Raw genomic sequence first — 23,289 nt, forward strand, 5'->3', positions numbered from 1 at the left:
GTTTGTTCTTCAGATACACATTACGGCTGAAGGCAGAGAGGAGGAGATGGACACTCTTCTGAGGCCAGGAGGGAGATAGACATTGTTCATCTTGTTTTCTTGGCATCAAATTGAGGATTTGACCTTAATAAAGTGACATGATGAGGCACTAAACAGACGCTGGGTAACAAACAAGTAATTTCATCATGACAGCAAAACGTAAGTAAGGGGCAGAAGGGGAGAACACATTTATTATGAAAGAACGTGGCTGCAGAAATTACCGCTGAACAACAGGGAGTGTTCTGATTTTTACTAGAAATGTTCTACTACAGAAGCCATAGAGTTAATTGTGTTATCTTCAACCCATTTATTTCCATAACACGCTCTCGCCATACATGCATTTATCAACCTATGTTGACTCAGAGTTACATCTGAATGAGTTCAACGTCGAAACACAAAAAATGATCACAACTCGATTAGATATACTATTTTTGTAACAAGGTCACACTTCAAAATCAAACTCTGCGTCAGTGTAGCCGAGTGTCCTTGAGGTCTTTGTGTCTTTTTATCAATGCAGAAAAACAAAGTCCTAGAATGTAAGAAAAGGTATTTAAAAGACATATTGCAGTGCAACAAATGTTGACACTCAAATAAGTCAAATCATTGCTTGATATATATTTATGCCAACAAACAAAACCTTACATATCTCATTCATTGTAGCATAAATGTACTGCCGGTGTGGATGGAGTTGTACATTGGCAAATGAAAAAGATTAAAAAGCTGCTTTTTTGATGAAAAATAGCTTTTAGCAAAATATATATCGCACATTCACGATGTAAAATATAGAATTAAAACATATATGACCACTAGTTCTATTTGTTTACATAATACAGCTCCACTGTGCCATCATCTGAATGGAAACGTATCTTTTATTGCTGCTGTTGTTGTTGCTGTTGTTGTTGTTGTTGTTGTTGTTGTTGTTGTTGTTGTTGTTGTTGTGTTTATTCTTAATGGTTTGACCCCGAAGAGTTTTCAAAATACAAATAACAAAAAGTCAAACATGAGAGTTTGTCCATTCCTGGGGTGAGTTAAAGTCTCTCTTATCAACAGCAGGTGACAGCAAGTTTTCAAAATGTTCTTAAGCTTTATTCCATCCATTATCTATACACCGCTTAATCCTCTCTAGGGTTGTGGGGGGCTGGAGTCTATCCCAGCTGACTTAGGACAAAGGCAAGGGACACCCCGGACAGGTCACCAGTCTATCACAGGGCTACACTTAGAGACAGACAACCAAGCACACTCACATTCACACCTACAGTCAATTTAGAATCACCAATTAACCTCAACATGTTTTTGAACTGTGTGGGAGGAAGCCGGAGAATCCAGAGAGAACCCACGCTGCACGGGGAGAACATGCAAACTCCATGCAGAAAGATCCCAGTGCCCCCACCAGGACGCAAACCTGTGAGGCAACAGTGCTACCAACTTCGTCACCTTGCATCCCAAGATTCTTCCTATTAATTTCTGTCCGGTATTTTTTTCAACACTACAACTCATCATATGTTTCTATATCTGAAAGTGGAAGCGTTATTCAAAGGCACATAACTTTCTTTCTACCAATCTGGATAATTCCAGCTACATGAAGTCCAAATACAAGGCCAGAAAAACTGCTCTGGTTTGAGAAGTACAGTCTCAACAGGTAAACAGTTGCTTTTACCGCCCATGAATCTGCTCTAATTAGAATAAAATAAAACCTTCCCACTGTTCCTATAAACTTTCACACTCCTAATTTGCTGAGGCACCTATTCAGAGTGGCACACAGTGAGTGATGAGTCAATACACATCATGCACAAATGTTCTTTTATCTGCACAAGTTGTATTATCTGTAATTAATTTAAACATTGCTGCTGTCAAATTTACCACAATATGCAGATGATTTGGTTTAAAGGATGAAATGTTTCTTGTGGAAGATGAATGTGAGTCTCTTCTCAGCTGCAGTTACCTTTATTTGTCAATAGATGGCATTACATCCCTTAAAACACAGAAGACTCATCAAGTTCCCTTTGAGTTTCTGCTGTTTCCCCAAGATGGAAAAACTTTTGCAAATAGAAGAATCGGATCAAGGTTTACTTTATGAGACTAATTTATTCGTGCAGAGACTAGGTGGAGGCACAAAGTCATCACCTCAAAGCCACTGGGAGCGTTTCAAATGAGTCTAAGACTAATTGCCAATATGCCTGACTGGTGACCTGAAAAGCTCTGTTGGCTTTTATACATTTAAGATTGTTAGACTGTCTCCATTGACATTCCTCATTAGACTTTTCAGGTTTTTCACATAACAAGGAGACACAAAACTGCGTGCACGTCAGCAGCTGTCCTTGAGTAGGTGGCGAGGCGACTTTTCTTTTGAGCCGTGCCTCTTTGAACGTATAATTGAACGTCTATAGTTAAGAAGTTTGTGCAATTTTCTTAAGGACAACGCATCTCAGCAGGAAGCACCTGTTTGCAGGCCAGTTTGCTTTAATCACACAGTAACAATATTTAACTTTATCTCTAAAATTTAAATATTTACATTGTTAATGATTGTTGATTGTTGATGAACAATGTTTAGGCCAGCATCACAACACTTATTGCACAAAAATGTCTGTAATTCAGTGTGATGAGTTTTAACCCACATACATCAAAGACATAATCGTCTTTATGTCTGACAGTAAATGATTTGTGAAAACCTGTATTATCTTTATCTTATGTTTTTGAGCATTTTAAACATATCAAAGATATAGTAAAAATGTGTACATACCTGCCACGCAAAATTATACCAATAAACTTCCATTAAATAAGGATTTTAATGGTAAAAATTTTCTGTATCAAATATAAGTATTTGTATACATTCATGGAATAATCTAGATTAGATTAGATTAGATTAGATTAGATTTTCTTTTTAGATTTTATCAGGTACAGTACAGTACAGTACAGGTATGAAATGAAATGAAAAATACTTTATTTATCCCAGAAGGGAAATTCAATATAGGTATATATATATATATATATATACATACACACATAGGGAGAGAGAGACTTTCATAACAACAGCATTGCAGAAAGCAAAGCGTTTGCCAGGAGGTGCAGTAATTAAATTAAATACAAAATACAGGATGTAGCAGTTTAAATACTTAGCCCATTGCATCAGCCTGATTGCATCACCTCTAAAAAATAGAGACGTTATCCATTTATTGTTTCATTAATCCCATTACAGCCCTCCTGTGTGCAGGTTCACCTGAGGAGCACAGATGGTGACCACCAGAGGGCAACACAACAATAATCGTCAGTATTTTTTTTTAAATGAACGATGAAAGATTGACAGGTTCAGTAAACCAATGCCTTGCTGCAGAATACATTGACTGTCCAATAAGATCATCGGAGGCAGATACAATCGAAAATGCGCTGAATCTGTCTGTGCGGTTAATTTAGCTCTGATGTGACCTTGTGTGCGACGAATATCACCGTCTCTGTCGATTAAACGTGAGTCCCTAACGCAGTAAATTTCAGAGCTAACATTGTTTGGTAAAAGCTTGAAACGCATTGTTGAGTTTTCTCCGAGTATTTGTGTTGTGTCTAGTTTGTCGAGGTCTTCGGCTCTGCTGTCTAATCTCTTCCAGCACATGCTACGTTTAGCTAGCTAGTAGCTGTAGCTAGCATTTGGGCTAACTGTCGGACTGTGCTAACACAAGAGCCGGGAGGAAAATAATTGGTTAAATAAAATATTTATTGGTTGTTTATTTGAAGTGTCGGATAGCTAAGAACTGTTAACTAACAGGAATTAGATTTCTGTCTAGGGTTTAAAGCCAGGACAGGTTGGTTAAATAAGGCGCCGTTATGTCTGCTAATTAAAGTGACTGACCGCGAGACTAAAGACACGACTTACTGACATAGCTAGCTTATATGCTATGCGCTCCCGTCGACACTTCATTTGCATTTTATTTCGTAGCAGCTAAAACAAGTCCGTGCATATTAATAAGCCTGTGTAACCAGTTAAACATGTTAGTCAGTGTGTTTTCGGATGATGATTTACCCACTTGTAATTGAAAATGAGTCAATGAACTGCAACCTCTGAGCTAATGGTTCAGTCGAGAGCTAAATGATATATCAGTTTTGTCAGATATTCAGGTATGTGTCATAATTTTAGTGGGAATGGATTTTATTTATTTATTATTTGCATTTCTTTTCCACTGAAATTAAATATGAAAATTATGAACAAGTACAGGCATGTTTCCTGAAATCACAGAGCTGCACCATGAAACTAGTTTTAATATATCCTGGCTTTATTTATATTGTCTGGCTCCACCAAGCCTAAACCCCGGTCAGTCAGCCACTGCAGTGGTTGTCAACCTTGGTTGTTAACTAGATTGTCTTAATCGGACATTGTGCATGTTATCAAAAAGGGTGGTGTCGGCATCAACTAAAGGAGGCCACGAGAGACGGAAAAGTATCGATACCACGGGAGCTGAATATCGCTGCTCAATACCATCTTTAGTATGGATTGATTAAAAAACCACAAGTCTATCCTCTGGACTCTGACTTGTGCCCTGCTCCAGGAAAGATACTTTTGTTTTAAAATCCATGTAGTAGGTGAGTGGGTGGTGGGTTTATAAAATAGAATAGACCAGTAAACTGCAATCGCCAGATGTGCGAAAACTCCCTCGGCAGGTAAAACAGCCTAAAACCAACCGCCAGCAGTGCAACATCCTTCCTGCTCTTTAACGCTAATGTGTCATCATTACACCATCTCTCATTCACATACATGGCGAGTCCCCCACCTTTCTTCTTACCACTCTCCCTAAAACTCCAGTCTGCTCTGACGAGGTGAAATCCGTCCAAAGTTATAAGCGAGTCCAGAGTGAGTTCGTTCAGCCATGACTCCATAAACGACATAAGGCTGCACTCCCGATACTCCCACTGCAGCCAGGCCAGTGCTGTTAGCTCTTCCATCCCATTAGGGAGAGACCTCACATTTCCCATGATGATGGACGGGACGGACAGCTTGTAGCATCTCCTACAATATATATATATAGCCCATCCATGTTAATAGAATACAGCAGCAGTCATGCATTGTTTTCTTTAGTGGTGTAAATTAAAACGTGCTACTAACTTTGTTATTTTGCTTTTCACCTACAGCTAAACCATTGCTGTATCAACTGGTAATATCAAAAGTTTGAATGGATCCAAACAAGCCTCCTGGCCTTGGTGACATGACCGGCGTCCATTGGCTGGGACGCGGAAGAGGACTGCAGCCTGAGGAAGTGGCTGTAGGACGCAGTAGAGGGCTGCTGCTCTCAACAGAAGGGCCCAATGTAGGACGAGCCAGAGGTTTCCCCACTCCTGGCGATAACCCACAAGGACAAGGAGCCCTTCAACCTATTGCTGAACCTGTGATTGGACGAGCTAGAGGGCTACTGGCACAGCCTGATGATTTAGGAGTTGGCCGAGCCAGGGGGCTGCTCTTTTCAGTAGCTGAACCAAAAGTCGGGGTTGCAAAAGGGCAAATTATGCCTGGATTGGAGCCACCAGCCATACCAGACCCAACAGGAGACACCCCAACTTTGATAACAGAAAAGGTGTTAACAAGATATGGGTCTATATGCATATACCATTTCCATGTTTCTAAATATTATTGCCTTACATTAAACACTGCTTTTGTATTGTTACAGGGTGACATGCCCACCCATGGCCAAGGATCATCCCTGGTCTCAATGTTTAGAGGAATGGGCATTGAGCCATCCATGACTTCGTGGGGAAGAGGAATTTTGCCAGTGGGTCTGTATTTCTTTTATACAAGTTATCCTGGGAAATTAAGAAAAGTAACCCTTATATTTTTGGTGTCTCTGGTACAACAGTTCCTTTAGTTCAAAAAGCCCTAGAAAATGTTACGAGAAAACCACATTCTCAAAATGTACAGGACATGGACCTCTTAGAGGGGAGATTTTTTTTTTAAGGAGCCTCCATCAAACCTCAGCATAACACAAATGTAACATAAACACTGTTAAAGAAATAACTTTAGCTGTTCAACCTTCCCCTTTTTTTTATAAAACATTGCATTGTTGATCTTTGGCTTTGTGGATTTTCTTGTACGCTCTAGGTGTTTCGTTGTTAGATGGCACTTTAACCTGGCTTGCTTCTTAGCTGTGTTTGCTCGCAACCGAAGAGAAATCACAAGTTGTAGTTTCCGATTTGAGTGCTCAGTAAAGTGAAATTCAGTGTAGCTATCGTCATACGTCATCAATTTGACTGATTTAGGCTTTGTTTTAGTTGCCAGTAACAAATGTAGATTTAAGAATTTTCCCATAGCTAGCCAGCGAACGGTTTGCTGAGCAGCTGGCATTGAGAAGAGATTTGTCATTACATATAAACATTTCTACTCAAAGCCAGCTTGAGTTAGTAAGTGCCAGGGTAGTGCATTTGTTTCATTAAACAAAGTAAGGTGGTGGCATTTATGTGTAGACATCCCAGGTCTAAACGGCTTTTGCAAACCTCGATGGGTAGAAATGTGTCTACCCATTCTACTTAACTGCTGAAGCAGATGTGGTTAGTGTTAGTGCATGTGCAGAACTATGAGAATTACATTGTTAAATGTTGTTGCAGGTAGAGGAGCAGCTGGAGATGTGGCAGAGATGAAACTGCAAGGGGCCCCACAAGGTGTCATCAGCAGCCTGGAGAGTGTCAGCCACTCTGGAGACATGATGGGCAGAGGCAGCAGGTAGGCAGCGATAGTGACAAGTGTGTGATAAGATCAAGATTTTCACTAATGAGGTATCGCAGATGTTCTTTTTCGGAATTTATAAAGACAATGGAAGACTGTAGTATGATACCAACAAGCACCTCTTTTTGGACAACGCTTGAAGACACTTGGCACAAAAAGTCAACCTTATAGCTTCATGAAATCATGATTTATTGCAGGACTATTAAGTTAAGGCCAATTCATGCTTTCTGCATCAATTTCAATCTTGCAGCTGTCAGCAACTTGGACTGGAAGTGTGCAATGTTCTAGCTTCCAGTCTGTTTTCTTCAGGTTTACACACAATGCATGCATTCTATGCTGGATTGTGAGAAACTGATGTACCTTTGCTTATAGCTTTTGCAAAAAGCTTAGTTCAATTTTTTTAAGTGAATGCGTGTGAGATTTCACTGTATTAATGTATAGCTGTACAGTGTTGTGTTTCCAGTAAGAAAGAAGATTCAAAACTTTAACTTTCATGGTGTTGCAGGTTTGTTGTTGATCACAGAAATATTACAATGAATTGACATGTTCAGTCTTTAGAGGTCTACAGCTTGTACAAATACTGTGTAAAGACATTCATCACTGTTAAAATGACAATAGTCATCAATAGAATAATTAATCTAGGATTATTGCTACCATTATCAACAATCAAACTGACGTGCAACCGTGGCTACTGTGGCAATTGAACTCCTGCAGTTTCCATGACCGAGGTGTGTCCCCTCCTGTGATGGTGGGACTTGGCAGAGCAGCGATGCCACAGCTTGGAAGAGGACGTGCTGTGCTTCCTTCTTTTCCTCCAGGTGGTATCAAGTCTGTTGCTCCAACACCTGAGCTGCAAACAGCTCTATGTTCTTTGCCTTCCCTTACAGGTAATGAAACTTAAAAATGATGTGAAACACTGAAAAAGATCAAATGTTCGCCTCAGCTTGGTAAACCTTGGTTCACCTTTAGAAATTAATTGAAGCTAATGAGTGAACATTTGATATAATGTGCAGCTTTTCCACTTGGTCAATACAGTACATCTTAATTTTAACAAAAGCACCTTTATGAAATTCAGTCTGTAATATGTCTAATGAAATGCAAATACTGTAAAGGGACCATGCCCCCTGTGCCTGCCACTCCAGATGTCACTGATGACTCTACGGTTCCAGTGGCAAAGAAAGAACTGACAATGGAGGTGGTCCGGTGAGTATGTTTTTTTCTTTTACCTTTTAGGGTGGTGGCATACCAGTTCAGGGTCTATTAAGTTGATCCCCTTTACTTTTCAAGTGTTTTGGCACCTCTGGCTCTTTTTGTTTGGCCTTTGCGCATGAAGGCAGTCAGTGAGAGAGTTGTATCTAGCAAATCAATAGCTTAATATGCATATTATTCATCCACTTATTCCTCTTACATACCATAGAGTGACAATGTTAGTGTAAGAAAAATGTAAATGTTACATTCTCGTATATAATGGGCCGTTTTATTGATTTATAACTATAGATCCCAGAGTGCCATTTCCTGTAGCTTAGAGCATGTTGGATATTAGTAGGCCTTTGACCATGGTATTTGTGGTGTGATCAATTGTAACATTTGACAGATTTAAGGTACTTGATGAGTCAAACCTTGTTAGTGGGAGTGATTTTTTGGTCATTCAATATCAAAAATACCTATTTTTACTTATACATGTACTTAAATTGTAGAACTACAGATACAAGTTTTGAAATGTAAGTTTATCTACCCTGAAATGTGATTTTAACAAGGTGATGAAAAATTTCCATTTGTAAATGGTTTCACACACAGAGTGCATTAGGTAACTGACATGTCTTGCTAAAGCCATTTGCACAAGTTCTATTGATTCCTTTCTTTTGCTGTAGTTACGTTAAGTCCAAAGAGTTCCTTTAAAAAGTCTTCCCCCACATACCACAGTCTCCCATACATCTACTTTGACTTATTAACTTGGTGCAGGAGGATGTCTGTAAAGAGCCATCTGTGCCTTAGTTAACTGAGAAATCTGTATGTAAACAAAACAAATGGCTAAATGTTGAATACATTTTGCACCAAATCTCAGATGTATCTTGGTTGGGGTAAAAACTGTTTCCATGCAGTGTCAGCTGTTGACTTTTGAGCACAAAGATCAGCGTACTGTATCAGGGACACTGTTCATTTAAGTTGTACACAATTACAAAGCTTTTCCTGTAAGGTAATTGATTGTTCTGTGACTTGTGATAAAATGATCTGTTGTGCATGTTTATCCTCTTCTGGTCAGTGAGCCACTTAAAAAGGGTGGAACGAAGGGAGCTGCTATAACTATTGGGTCAAACCACATCCCAATCAGATGCAAAAACGAAGCTGTGTATCAGTACCACGTTACATTCACGTAAGTATCTTCTATCAGTCACTTCGTTTTCTTTCCTCAGCAGCAATTCACCAAGAAATAATTGTGAATTTAAGTGTGATGTTTAAGCCCCTTCCCCAGTTCCCATTAGTTGAGTTCCATCAGACTGTGTTCCAATGTTAAGAAATTTTACCTGTTAAACTAAAGGTGGCTCTGTTGAACCAGCTACAATCACACTGAAACACCACTCCAGGCATTTGTCGTAGCTGTGAGGGGAAAGTACTGTACGTATCCTTAATATGCGTATTTTCAATATTGTTTTTCAGCCCAAATGTCGAATCAATGTCAATGCGTTTTGGCATGATGAAGGACCACCGCTCAACCACAGGGGAAGTAGTGGCTTTTGATGGCTCCATACTCTACCTGCCTGTTAAACTTAACGACGTACGTATCACAGTTATTACTGAGTTTCTGATTGACCGAGGGCCTTTTCACACCTTACAGTTCAAAGCAAGGTTCATGTTTGAGTCTCGTTATTTACGTTGGATCCAGTTAGTTTTGTTTTTATATTGTAATAATGTGAGTGCATTAAACAACTGAACATGACTTATCTACATCCTGCTGTCATCACCTATGAGGGTTCAGTCTCCCTCTGCTTGATATTGATTGGTTTGCAGACAAATGCTACCCAGGCAGTCATAAAAAGGAAATAACTCCTCATTGGTTGACTCACCACTTCAAGTAGCATTGCGCTCTTGTCCTTTTCTTTAAATACCTGGAAAGTGTCTGCGTTTCCAGGATTTTATTCCACTTGATTTTTTATTTTTTATTTTTTTATGTCATCAGACTATTTTCTTCCTATGTGCTGCCGCAGATCATTGTTCCTTTTTACCATTTTTACGAGCCTGCCTTATCTTCCTGTACTTGGTCTAAAGGTCTGAACTGTCAAGAAATATTGTTAAGTTTGATTTTACTCTGAGCCCAGCTGTTTTCGTTAGGTCAGTGTTCAGATGTTCATTGAAGACCTTGGTCTGGGAGAGTTTTCACACCTGTTATGTTAATTCAGTTCAAACTGAAAACAAACCCTGAGATGTTGTAATTATAAGGAACCGATATTGGATTGTGTGTTTGATTCGCAAATCAACAAAATGTGTAATTTTATAATAATTGCCCAGATATTTGCATACATAAGTAGTCTTACAGTGAGAAAGGATTTACAATTTTTAGTTGATTTCAATTGTTTGTCCCAATCCTGAACTCAGCCAGCTACTATACTACAAATACAGTTTTATTGCTTTCTAATTTCATTGTGCAGAACTACACAATGCTAAATCAGTCACAATCCAAAACGTCACTACAAGATGTCCGTTTTTTTATGTGCTCACATGTTGATGACATGCAGGTGGTTGTTCTCAAGAGTTTGAGACGGACCGATAACGAGGAAATACAAATCAAAATCCAGATGACGAAGATTTTGCCGCCAAACTCTGATCTTTGCATCCCATTCTACAATGTGGTGCTCAGAAGGTATTTCTTTCAAATAATGTTTCTACACTTTTGTTTTAGATTGTACATAAATTAGAAAATTGAAACACACCAGTCTTACTATACTGATGAATAGAATTCACATCATAGATATCAAATATAATGTCAGTCATGTTCTAGTTACATTATGAGGTTAGGAATTTAAAATTGTATTTCATCCAGTCATAATGAGACAATTTTAAGTAAGTTTTGGATAGTTTTGTTATCTTTAAGGACCTTGTCTTTCATTTCAGTAAAGATAGTAAAAACTTAGTTGCTTTCTGTCAAGTTTCTAAGCTATTAGAGTTTCTAATTTCAAGTAAATGTACTATTTTTCTCCTTATATGCAATGCAAGGCCACTACATAGCCTTGAAATATAATTACATATTTGTTTCACTGCAAGTCCAACTGTTTGAGAAAATTAAACACTGCTGCCGCTATTTTCTTTGTATTCATTCAAGCCCTTTAATAAAATAAGCTAAACATGTCATCATATGTTACTAGTAAGAGAGTTAAATGACAGGATATGACCTAGTGTTCTTGTTGTTCAAGAGTGATGAGGATCATCGGACTGAAGTTGGTTGGCCGAAATCATTACGATCCAGAAAGCGCAGTGATTCTTGGAAAACATCGGTTAGTAATGAGTTGTATTTAAACATTACAAGACAGACCCCAGCCAATATCAGGGCAACCCTAATCCAATCATTTTCCTGTTTGTGTTTGTAGACTTCAGGTATGGCCGGGCTATGCAACCTGTATCAAGCGCACAGATGGAGGTCTGTACCTGTCTGTGGATGTGTCTCACAAAGTCTTGCGGAACGACTCTGTGCTGGATGTCATGTGAGTCTACGCAGCAAATTAGACAGCAACATACAAAGATGCATTGACATTTCTGGATCAAGTCTTTGTTGTTGTTGTTGTTGTTGTTTTTTAAAGATCAGTTGCAAGCATATATCTGATAGCAAAACTGTAAAACAGTTTTGTTTTTTTGGTTTTTTTTACTACTGTATTTGTTATTTGTTGAAGCATTCCATACAATTGAGAGTGCATCTTTACTTCTGTTCCCTATACATCTGACCATATGGGTACTCAGACATGCTCATGAAAGTTTAAACATTGACTTTTATATGACCGAGGCACATAGAGCTATAAAAACTACATATTCTATAACATAGTCATACATATTTAAATACCAGATTTCCAGATGTCACGCTCTCGTGTCTGTCCTCTTAGACAGAACTGTGAATCCCCTCAATCATTTTCCACTGGGAATGTGAATGATGAGTTAAGTCAAAGGGCAACAACTTGTGTGTTGCAAAGGCCAACTGCATCTCTAGATTATTTATCATCATGTCTTAGCTTTTCCCTGCTGTATTTAAGCAGAAAATGCCAAACCATGGCACAGGGTTGTGATGGTTTTAATGGAAAATGGAAAAACTGAGTTTGTGTCCTGCTGTCTGCCAGGAACATCTTGTACCAACAGAGCAAAGAGAACTTCCAAGACGAATGCACCAAAGAACTTATCGGCAGCATTGTTATCACTCGCTATAACAACCGCACCTACCGCATCGATGCCATTGAGTGGAACAAGTCCCCTAAAGACACCTTCACTTTGATGGATGGCACAAAAACCACTTTTGTGGAATACTACTGGTGAGACTGCTCCATCCACAAACTCATTAAAACTGCACAGAAAAGCAGTACAGGTGTTTTTGTGAATGTGTGTGTTGAAACATTGACAGTAGAATATTCCATTTACATCAACAATAAATTGCTCAGTTACATCTAACTGTGATCATTTTTTGTTTATGTTCTTAATGCTTATTTATTGTTGTTGCATTGCATTGGTTGTGACATTTTAACAGCAAGAACTATGGAATTACAATCAAAGAGCTGAGTCAGCCTTTACTCATGCATCGGCCAAAAGAGAGGTCCAAGCCAGGAGGCAAGGTAAAATCTTTTATCGACAATGGTCACTTTAGCATAATGCTTAAGATTTATAGTGGGGTTGTTAATAGTACAGTAGACCACTCAAACAACACACTATGCAACATATTAAGTCTTGCCTCAGAATACCCTCTAGTGGCTACAAAAAGCTTGCAGTCTGGATTGTTAGGGAGATGTGTCAGAACACGTGCAAAATTAAAGTAATTGCTTTCCAACAGCTGAGGTAGGGTTGTCTTTACAAGTGCTTCCATATTTCCCCACATGAAGCACTCCACTTTTGCTTGAATAACTTCAGTAGTATTTCTTTGCTCCATAGGAATCGTAATGATGCAAAGAGAAAATAATACCAAAAGTATTATGTCAACACTTATTCATGCAGATGATCTTATAACAATTATTTTATTTGATTTATTTCAGCAAATCATTACTGGAGAGATCCTTTTAGTGCCAGAGCTTTCCTCCATGACCGGAATCCCTGACAAAATGAGGAAGGACTTCAGAGCTATGAAGGTAAGTTTGATGTGGCTACACAATGTTCCCTCTGTCAGAACTTTAAGCTTAGGCAGAACACCTACGTACAGCCATTCTAAAGAGTGTCTTCCACATTCTTTGGACATCCAATCTCTTATGGTTAGAAAAGACCATAGGTAAAGGTTTCTAATGATGGTCACCACGCACTCATTTCAACATTCAGTTTATTAGTATAAAAGCTACAGACATATTTTTAACAGTTTTAACCAGTGACTGACAACTCAAAGGTGAATAAGCAGCGAAATGGACTTCTGTCTTTAGCTGGTCCAAAAGACTGACGGAGATGATGATGATCAAATTAAGTTTTTTAAGAGCAGATTCAGGTCTGAAAATATTTGTATGAAAACACTTGATGAAACTTGTTAACTCAGAAGATGTCTTTTTATATTTTATAGGACTTGACCATGCACATCAACGTGAGCAGTGAGCAGCACACCCACTCAATAATGCAGCTGCTGAAGAACATCAGCGCCAATCCTGAGAGTCTGAAAGAGATCAGCCGATGGGGACTGGAGATTGGCAAAGAAATACTGGTGGTAAGGAGATATGTCACTTCACAGAAACATTTCATAGTTTTCTTGCAGGGCAAGTCAGTGATGCAAAGTGCCTGTGGGCTATATTCCCCCTAAGTGGTGTGATAAATGCAGTATTTTTCCAATGTCATTTCTTTTCAGTCTGTCACTTCTGACTGAATTCAGTCTGTGTTACAATTTTGTATAGCAGTATATATTACACATGGCAATTTCTTTTGAAATGACTGTAAATCAAAGCAGTGGTTAATAATCCTTGTCATCGAGCCAGAGCCCAGTCCAGTCACTCTGGTCCTGAGGAACAGCATTCGAAAACATGAAGTTCAAGTATATTTGTAGAACATGTACATGCTGCTTGACTGTCTGGTAGCTTCACAGTGGTCAAACAGGTACATTGGAAGAGAGAACGTGGTGGTAATGTGTGTTTTTCTTTGTTCTGCTTTAAGTGTTCCCTTCTGGTGTGTCTTTTTTTTTCTTGTTTGTACACTTCATTTTGTATAATGCTTAGTATTTGTTTGTGCTTTTACAGATTCAAGGTAGAACTCTTCCCCTTGAAACCATTTGTCTGCAGTCTTCATCTTTTGCTACCGGTGCCGATTTGTCCTGGTCCAGAGAGATTGTGAGGGACGCTTCAATCAGCTCTGTAAGTGTCATGATTATGTTCATGAATATAGCAGCATATAAACTTTTTAAACTGCAAAGTTATGAAGGCTAGGAAGCAACATTGTCCACAGCTGATGTACTAATGATCTGTGTAGGTTGGAATATCAGCTCTGGTTTACAGACCACAGTTGATATCTTCCTTCAGCAAGTAGACTATGTTTGCAACCACATATGTGTTTTTGCTTCTGCTTCAGGAATGTCTGGTGTATCACTCAGTTTCTTTATTAAATGACTTGTTTAACTCTTAGATTCCTTTGAACATCTGGGCCATCTTCTACCCTCGCCGCTGTGCTGATCAAGCTGATGAGCTGGTTTCCACCTTTACCAAGGTGGCCGGGCCTATTGGGTTAAGACTGGGGCGACCCATTCGTGTGGAGCTGAGGGATGATCGGACGGAGACTTACGTCAAGAGCGTCCACTCTCAGCTCACCAGTGAGGTATAACTTCAAATTAAGTGGATATTATTAGTGTTCACACACAATGTGTATACCACACACAGCGTGTCCAAAACAAATGCTTGTTGGGTCTGCCTGTTTGCGTAAAGACAGTTTATTGCATTGCAGATTTCCAATATTAGCTTCCTGTGACAGCATTTGCTGTGGCTACACAGTAGATTCTGGAATCTAAAAACTTCAATTTCTTTTCCATTTTTCTCTCACTAACAGTGGTTGCTGCAGAAACAAGACCTCAAAATGACTGACAGTGTTTCCTGTCTGGTTGCCTAAGGCAACCTGAGTAACTGCTAACTGTCAAGCTATGAATGGTTTTGCATGTTTCAGACCATTTAGTACAAACTGTACTGACATTACTGCAGATGATTTAAAATTCAGAGTGGTGTCTCAGGCAGCTACTAGAAAACCATGTAAAATGAAAAATACAACTGAATGCACAGGATTCTATTGCAATGCTTATCTTTCTTTGTCATTACATTTGAAAGCAACAGCTGCATCCTTTTTTTTTTTTCCATCTACATATGTTGACTGTCTGGTACCACCGATCCAAGCCTAGTGATGTAAATTAGTCAATCCTGTGTAAATTTTATCTATTTGTGTGCAGCCCAATATGCAGCTTGTAGTGTGCATTATGGTCGGCAATAGAGATGACCTCTACAGTGCCATCAAGAAGCTGTGCTGTGTGAAGAGTCCCATTCCATCCCAGGTTTGTTCATGCGTTTGTGCTGCTGTTTCAGACATGCAGGGAATAAGTATGTAGTGTGGGTGTAGAAATGCTGCCTAAATTCTATATTTTGGCAATGTTTTTTTCTATAAAAAAGAAAACAGTTTGATGGTTATTTGTCATTAGGCCATCAATGTTCGGACAATTTCCCAGCCACAGAAGTTGAGGAGTGTTGCCCAGAAGATACTCCTACAGATGAACAGCAAGTTGGGCGGAGAGCTGTGGACTGTCAATGTTCCTCTGGTGAGTATAATTGACAGTGAAAATTCATTTGTTATGGACTGTCTTAACATTGACAAAAAACTAGATTTTATGTGGTTATTGGAGAGAAAAATTGATATGTGGCTGCATTATTGGAACAGCAGAAAATCAAAACAGGGAAATGATAAACCTGTCTCACTTGAATAGAAACATTTGATGGTAGTTGGAGTTGATGTCCACCATGACACCAGCAAGGGCCATCAGTCAGTCATGGGGTTTGTTGCGAGCGTAAACAGGTAAACCCTTCATTATTCCTTGTTTTGCTGTAGTCCTTGTTTGGATTTCACATTTTGTCAGCAGCTACTGTAATGATTCCTGAGTTTATAATCAACATAGAGCACGACATTGCAGCATTTGATCCTTTGACTCACTTTGTACATAATTAACTTGGTTGGTTTTAAAGGTAGTTGTGTATCATCCATTAGAACAGCCTTGCAAATTCTTATTCAAACTGCATATTCTTGCTAAAACTGTTGCTCTAACATTTGTAAAAAAAAATAAATAAATAAATAAATAAATAAAAATATGTGTTATCAGTGATGATATCTTAATAAATATGTATTTGCTGTTTGTCTTCTCCAGCTCACTGACCCGCTGGTACTCCAGAGTAACTTTCCAGGCACCCACTGAGGAACTGATCAATGGCTTCAGAGTTTGCTTACTGGCTGCACTCCAGAAGTACTATGAGGCAAATATCTACCTACATGCATTACAAAAATGTCTTCTGATTCAGTCTCTTCTGTGTACCACACCTAGAAAATATTGATGCATTCTGTGTCTGGATATTGTCAGGATAAGAAAAAACACGTTATCCCAGGTGTAAATGCACACAGAGCAATGTAATGTAAATGAAAATTACATAACTTCAGTTTGTCTGCCCACGCCTGATGTAACGCTTAAGCATGTTCCTCTGCTCAGGTGAACCACAACTTGCCAGAGAAGATTGTGGTGTACCGGGATGGTGTGTCAGATGGCCAGCTGAAGATGGTGGAGCAGTACGAAATCCCACAGTTGATCAAATGCTTTGAGACTTTTCCCAAGTATGAGCCCAAGCTGGTCTTCATTGTGGTCCAAAAGCGCATCAGCACCACTCTGTACTCCTGGGCTGGCAACAGCTTTGGCACGCCTCCTCCTGGAACTGTCCTCGATCACACCCTCACTCAAAATAACTGGTAAATGTTATTGTCAAGTTATGGTTTCTCAGAACTGCTTCTCAGGACAACAGCCACACTGGAAAAGGCAAAAGCACCAATAGATAGCTGCACACATTTCTAGAAAGTCTTGAGAGAGACATCAATGGTGCTAAATTAATTGTTCACTTGAAATGTAATACAAATAGGTGAGATGTTCAATGCCCAACTCCTCCGTCACCTCTCTGCACCTGCATATTAAGCTGTGAAGTGGCTGTAATTGGTAACGGGTTAGTTTCATAAAATAACAGTGAGACAGTCGTGGTGTTAAAAATTGGAAAAGGTGTGGATAGAAAGGTTTCTGGTGTTATCCATTCGTCCAGTGTACATTTAGGACATTATGGGATGGCAGTTTTAAAATGAAGCAATCATTATACCTGCCGTGTTTTTTCCCTTCAATTAAACTGTTAAAGGTAGAAATTGCAAGTTTTCACAATTTGTAATTGGAAAGCACATTTCATGTACTTCCAAACACAGTGTACGGATAGCTGGCACAAAACTGCTGATGGTTAAAGGTAATCAGGTTTTTTGAAAAGTAGCTATATGGAAACAGAGCGTGCCCTGTTAATGTCAGGAAGAAAGCTGCATTTCTTGACAGTGTTGTTTTCAGTCTGGATCCAGCCTTAGGCCATAGATGACCTGTTCTCTGCTTTAATTGGCTTTAAACTGGCACTTGAGTTGAAATTGTGTTAATATGAAGGTTGTTTTGAAATCCTGGTGCTCTCTAAGAAACCACACACGGTACATGGCACGTAAAAATGTTTTCTTAGACAAGGTGGAAAAGAAGGGCCTCATTTTGTTAATGAGAAGATCACAGGATAGTGGTTGACAGCAGCTGGTTTTTAGCTTTTTATTGCCTCTGTTCCTCAAAAATCCTGCAGCTCCATTTCCTAGTAAGAGTAGTAAATATGTAGACTTTGATTAGACAACCATCAAAGATGCTGTCTATTTGCTGTTGGCTGTTTAAAAAATTTCAGACTAAAGATATTTATTTTTTCCATTCATATTCAGGGTGGACTTCTTTCTGATGGCACATCACATTCGCCAGGGCTGTGGACTTCCTACACACTACATCTCTTTGTACAACACAGCAAACCTTACACCAGACCATCTGCAAAGGTATCAATAACCAATTTTCTCTTCCTCTAAGAGTCACTCTGACTCAAATAATTATTTTTTCTGGTAATTATAAGATAAAAAGTCATAATTGCAAGGTAAGGTCTCCAAAACCTGCTAGTGCTGCTGCACATTTCTAACACGCTGATGTGGTTAATACTGCTTGAAGCAGGTCACCCTGTATATGGAAGGTATTGTGCATTTTAGGACCAAAAGCATGAAACATTCTCCTGGTTTTCGAAAGACCATGAAGTTTATTTTCAGACACGGAGGCGTTTTCAGATTTGACCTCTGGGACTAGGCAGAGGACAAACAAATTTCAGGATGTCAATTTTTAAAAAATGGTTTCACTTTCTCACAGGGCTAAAACCAGTATACAGCAATTTTGCTTTGTTTTAGCACTCTGCAAAACTGACATTGACTCAGTTTATTGAAGTGAAACAAAAACAAATGGGGGAAAACCCTCCACACATACGTACACTCAAACAGCAAAGAAGCACAGTTAAGCACTCGGGTCAATACTTCAATAAATCCCTTGACAGAGTTTTTATCTTTTTTTTGCATAGCAGAATTTTTGGTTCCCCTTATTGAGGTTTTAACCAGCGCTGAAGTAAAATCACTGGCACTAAAATGCGAAAAAATTTAGAAAAAACAATATTGAATACGTTTTGTTAATAGAGGTTTCATTACTTAAACATAATAGATATTTGTGTTTTCAAATGATTACAGATAACTGGAAAGAGTATATATTTCTGTCAAAGTGACGTAGATTTGCTTTTCTACATGCTGACTGATCATACTTACTGTCGTGCACAGTCACCCCCAAATGCCCTTTTTGAACCCAGTAAGTCTGACAATTGGATACCTTTGTACTGAACTGTCAAGGCAGCCATTTCAATATGGAGCTCACTGAACATGTAGTTCTCTCTGTGGCTGTCTTGCCACGTCCGCTGCATCTCCTAGGCCAGTCACAGAGATGTTTGTATGTGGCAGGAAGAGCCACCTGCCCAGGGTTCAGGTGATAAACTGCTGCTCTTTTGATATTCCTTAAATGTCTTACAGTGGCTGCACACTCTGCAGCCACTGTAAGACAACCAAAATAGTCACATAGGCAAACTTTATAGGAGTGTGCAAGTTAAAATTGGTCACATTCACGCAAGTCAATGATGATCATTGAGCTGTTTTGGTGTCGCTCTAACAGCGCAGGCAGCTACTGCGTGAGTTATAGTGGTGAAAGGCAGTACTTTTATTTCTTCCCAGGCCTTGTCATTCTGTCCCTGCCGGATGCACAAAACAAGCCATTTTGTTTTTGTGCATTCCTCAGACAAAACTGACAAAAAAAGGAGGCTGAGAGTTTGAGGTCCGACTCAGACACACCTGATGATCAGAGTTTAGGTGCAGGCAGGAAGATACCAACTGAAGTGCTGAAGAAAATAATGCAATACAATTAATTACGATGGCTAGGGCAGAGTAGGGCTGCAAAATCAAATAATTATTAGTCACAATAATGACTTTAGTTTCTAACCACTGTATGAAATCAATCAACTGCGGTTTTTACATTTAGAAAATGCACTCCACTTCTAAAAGATATAGCTGTTTTCTCCGCTCATAAAAAAACAGCGCATGTGGATAGAGTCGGTTTCATCTTGGATAAATCTGACAGTAGAACTCCCTAGTTCACTCTTGTCCAAGTAATTTTTGCTCACACACCTGTCTGACAGCACTGCCGGCACCTGCAGCATCGACTGCACCCTACAGTGTGAGGCCTTTTAGGGAACATCAGTAAATGTAGCGTCTACCAATAAGCCAGTGTTCAGCTAGTGAACAAGTTCTTCTGGAGACCTGGTGTGTGTCATCTAGTAATAAAGGCAACAAAGTTCCAGACTATGACCATCATGGTCACTTATGCAATTGTTTTTTTAGAAGTGTGTGAATTAAAATTTCAATAGGTCACATTCATGTGAGTGCATGATGATCATTAGGCTGCTTTGATGCCCTTTCTACTGGTACTGGTTGCTACTACACTAGCATCGTGGTGGAAAGTCATAGTTTTCTTCTTTACCAGCTCAGTCAGTCCCTCCCTGCCTGACATGTGAAACTATTCATTTAGCTGTAATTGTGTTTGACAGATGAAGCAGTTTATAGGTGATGATTTTTGAAAATCAAAATGAGGAGCAAGAGGAGGACGCTGGTGGAGAAGGAGAGGTTCTAACTCAGTTATGTCAGGGTGTCGGCAGGGAGATGCCGACTGAGCCAATCACAACGCAGTACTAGTGCTGCAAAATGACCTTCTGTGAATGACAATCAGGATTTGGCCTCCCACAATTCAATCAACATGATCTGCTACAATATTGATGTTTAAAATGCCCTGCTCATTAGACAGTCTGCATACAGCCCATATAGCTAAAATCACTTATCAACTCGGGTAACCCTGACATTAATGCCGTATTTCGCCCTTTTCAAGGTAATTTCTTTTTCGTTCACCTGTCTGCGTCCAACAAGTTTGCTGGAATCTGAGGCGTTAAGGGAACTTCTGTAAATTTTAATGTCTATCAATGTGCAGATATTAAGCAAGTGAGAAATTTAGCCTGTGCCAGATTTTTAGCAGTGACATCACAGCTTCAGAGAAAAGACTGGTTCATGACAAGCTGCTGAGGTCAGTGACCTCTTACCAGAGGTCAGATACAAGTTGCATCCATGTATGAAATAAGGCCTTGGGGTGAAATGTTCAGGCTCGAGTCATAAAATGCCGATTTGGTCTGCATCACCCTTCTGCTGAATGGGTGAATCAGGCAGTTTTTGACAAGTAGACCCAGAATATTTGATCAGAATATTTTAAACATCACAAAATGCATTTGTTGAGAATTACGTTTATTTATGTTTTCTGCATGCCTTTAGACCAAGAAAAACCTTAATGTATGGTCAGTTGTACAACGTCGGTAACACTGTTCATTTGGTCCCGTGCTAGGTTGACTTTCAAGATGTGCCATTTGTACTGGAACTGGCCAGGCACCATTCGTGTTCCAGCACCATGCAAGTACGCCCACAAACTGGCCTTCCTGTCTGGCCAGTACCTGCACTCTGAGCCGGCCATCGAGCTGTCAGACAAGCTCTTTTTCCTTTGAGCTGCACCAGTTATGACCACCAGCACTGACTCTGAGTTTGCTTTGTTGCTAAGTTTTCAGTTTAAGCCAATGTTCCAGTATGTGGCTTTATGTTCTCTTATTGTTCAGACCCTTCCAAAATGCATGCAACTTTGTACAACTACAAAAACAATAAAACACCTTTTTTTTTTTTTTTTAAATATATAAATCATTTTATCATACATCTTTGTAAATTCAAAGAGTCTCCATAGACATTCAACAGTAATGCTGTTTTTAAAATGGCTGTTGCAGACCATTGGCACCAAAATCTTGGCATGTAAGATGTTTTCGAAATTCTGCATATAACACATTTCTGTTTTGGCTTTGAAGAGGCCATCTTGTCACCCTCTGCATAAATTTTTTTTTTTTTTTTAAATGTAAAAAGCCATAGCATGGGCCATGGGGTACACACTAATCACTAGTGCTTACAGTAAAACAAACAAAGTTTCCCACATCTTAAAGTTTTCATTGATTTCATATCACACAAAAGCTATTTGCAGAGTTCTACAGTAGTTGTAGTATGGCAGCTTCATCAGGCAGGTTCAGCTGTGAGATTCTTCTATAAGCTGTGTGATTAATGACTTGTTAATGGAGGAAAGAGCTGTAACACTACTGCCAACCTTTTGCCAGTGTTCCATCCAAATGTATGTTTCCTGTTCAGACTGAAATGTAAACTGCACATTTTCTAGTTCTGCTTCGTGGCTCACTGTGAAGGTGACAATCTGAAAACTGTTTAGTGATGAAAGATTGGTTTGGCCTTTCACAAGCTGAGTGCAGGCTGTGACATTAACAGTTAACTAAAAACACTGCACTGCTTTCTCAAAACTGTAAACACAAAATCCAACTTCAAACAACATCCAGAAAACCTGTTTTTAGATAACACACAGCATCCAAAACAACAGCACAAATATCAAAGTGTTTATATTGCAGTGTATGCACGTTTTTTTGTTGTTTTTTTAAAAATCCCAACTTAGTAACAGTTTAGTTATTTAATACTCGAAGTCCTGCAAGCAAAACAGTATTGAATGTCTCTGTATTCACTACCTGTGTGGTGTAAATACACAGCCCTGCCAAAGGACAAAATGTGAAGACATTATGTACACTGTAAATGCAAAAAAGTCAAGTCTTTGTGCTGAGTCAGACCAGAGAACTTTGTGTGCATCACAGGCAACGTTCTGTGATGTAATGTGATGTGGAGGATCCGGCCATGGTAAGTCAATGGCCTATAGGGGATTAAAAGGAGTAAAACTCTTGTCAGGTCAAGGAAAGGGGAGTTTAGAGAAAGGTAAACATTAATGAATCACTGATTGATGCTTGAACCACTTGTGTGTCAGGAAACTGCAGTGACTACTGACAGTGTCCAAACCAAACAGGATGTGCTGCCCACTCATGATCCTGCTGCTCAAACCAGATATCCCCAAGACCAGAATGTAAGAAGATGTTCTTTGTTCTATATATATGTTTTGAGTGATCTGGTGTAAAACCTGTGGTTCCCATCGTGTACCACATTGCAAAACATGTTTTCCTCAGTGAGAATATATTTAGAAGTAAATGAAATCTGCAAATTGTGTCCAACAAGATGAAAATAGTTTTTCCAGAAGAGTGATTTGATGAATGGGTCAGTTAGGTTCAGAGACTGAGGTTTATGTTTCAGTAATTCAGAAAAACGTCACAATCACACAGCCAGTTTAGACCAGTACACTCCTGACATCTTGTGGCTGGAAAGAGATATTGGTTAGTCGCATACAAAGAAAATGATCTTGTCAGATTGACATGTGGAGTGAAGGAAAAACTAATTTAGGTAAAAGGTAGCCATTATAAGGCATTTTGTACTGTTCTGAAGTGATTCTAATTTTATATTTTTCATTAAGTACATTTGTAAAACAATCTCTCTTTGGGGAATAATTTGTTGAAAAATTGTTTTTATGTTTCATTGAGTGCGTAGGGAGTTTAGAATGGTGAAGGTGAGAAGGAATAGCAAAGTGTGTGTGGGTCTGATGGATGTGGTGTTGATGAAAACATTAAACCATCCAAGTTGTTGGCTGCACTGGTGAACTACTTGACTAACACAACTAAGTCAACTAGTATTGTTGGTTCTAAATGTGGTTTGCACCGTTGAGTTTAATAAGCTATCAGTAA

The 23,289-nt window shown here is 39.1% G+C and overlaps 1 protein-coding gene across 1 annotated transcript; it reads left to right on the forward strand.

Moving 5' to 3' along the window:
• Nucleotides 1–5,195: 5,195 nt before the first annotated feature.
• On the forward strand, nucleotides 5,196–21,132 carry piwil2 (piwi-like RNA-mediated gene silencing 2). Its single transcript, XM_008293398.1, has 23 exons — nucleotides 5,196–5,594; nucleotides 5,688–5,793; nucleotides 6,619–6,733; nucleotides 7,451–7,623; nucleotides 7,849–7,939; nucleotides 9,000–9,110; nucleotides 9,395–9,512; nucleotides 10,471–10,595; nucleotides 11,146–11,226; nucleotides 11,320–11,433; nucleotides 12,058–12,246; nucleotides 12,459–12,543; nucleotides 12,958–13,050; nucleotides 13,467–13,607; nucleotides 14,131–14,244; nucleotides 14,513–14,701; nucleotides 15,321–15,422; nucleotides 15,567–15,683; nucleotides 15,849–15,937; nucleotides 16,284–16,389; nucleotides 16,620–16,873; nucleotides 17,903–18,010; nucleotides 20,976–21,132. The coding sequence occupies exons 1-23, from the start codon at nucleotides 5,196–5,198 to the stop codon at nucleotides 21,130–21,132; spliced, it is 3,177 nt and encodes a 1,058-aa protein (XP_008291620.1).
• Nucleotides 21,133–23,289: the final 2,157 nt, after the last annotated feature.

The sequence above is a fragment of the Stegastes partitus genome, unplaced genomic scaffold (assembly GCF_000690725.1).
Source record: "Stegastes partitus isolate 25-593 unplaced genomic scaffold, Stegastes_partitus-1.0.2 Scaffold883, whole genome shotgun sequence".
Classification (NCBI taxonomy): Eukaryota; Metazoa; Chordata; class Actinopteri; family Pomacentridae; genus Stegastes; species Stegastes partitus.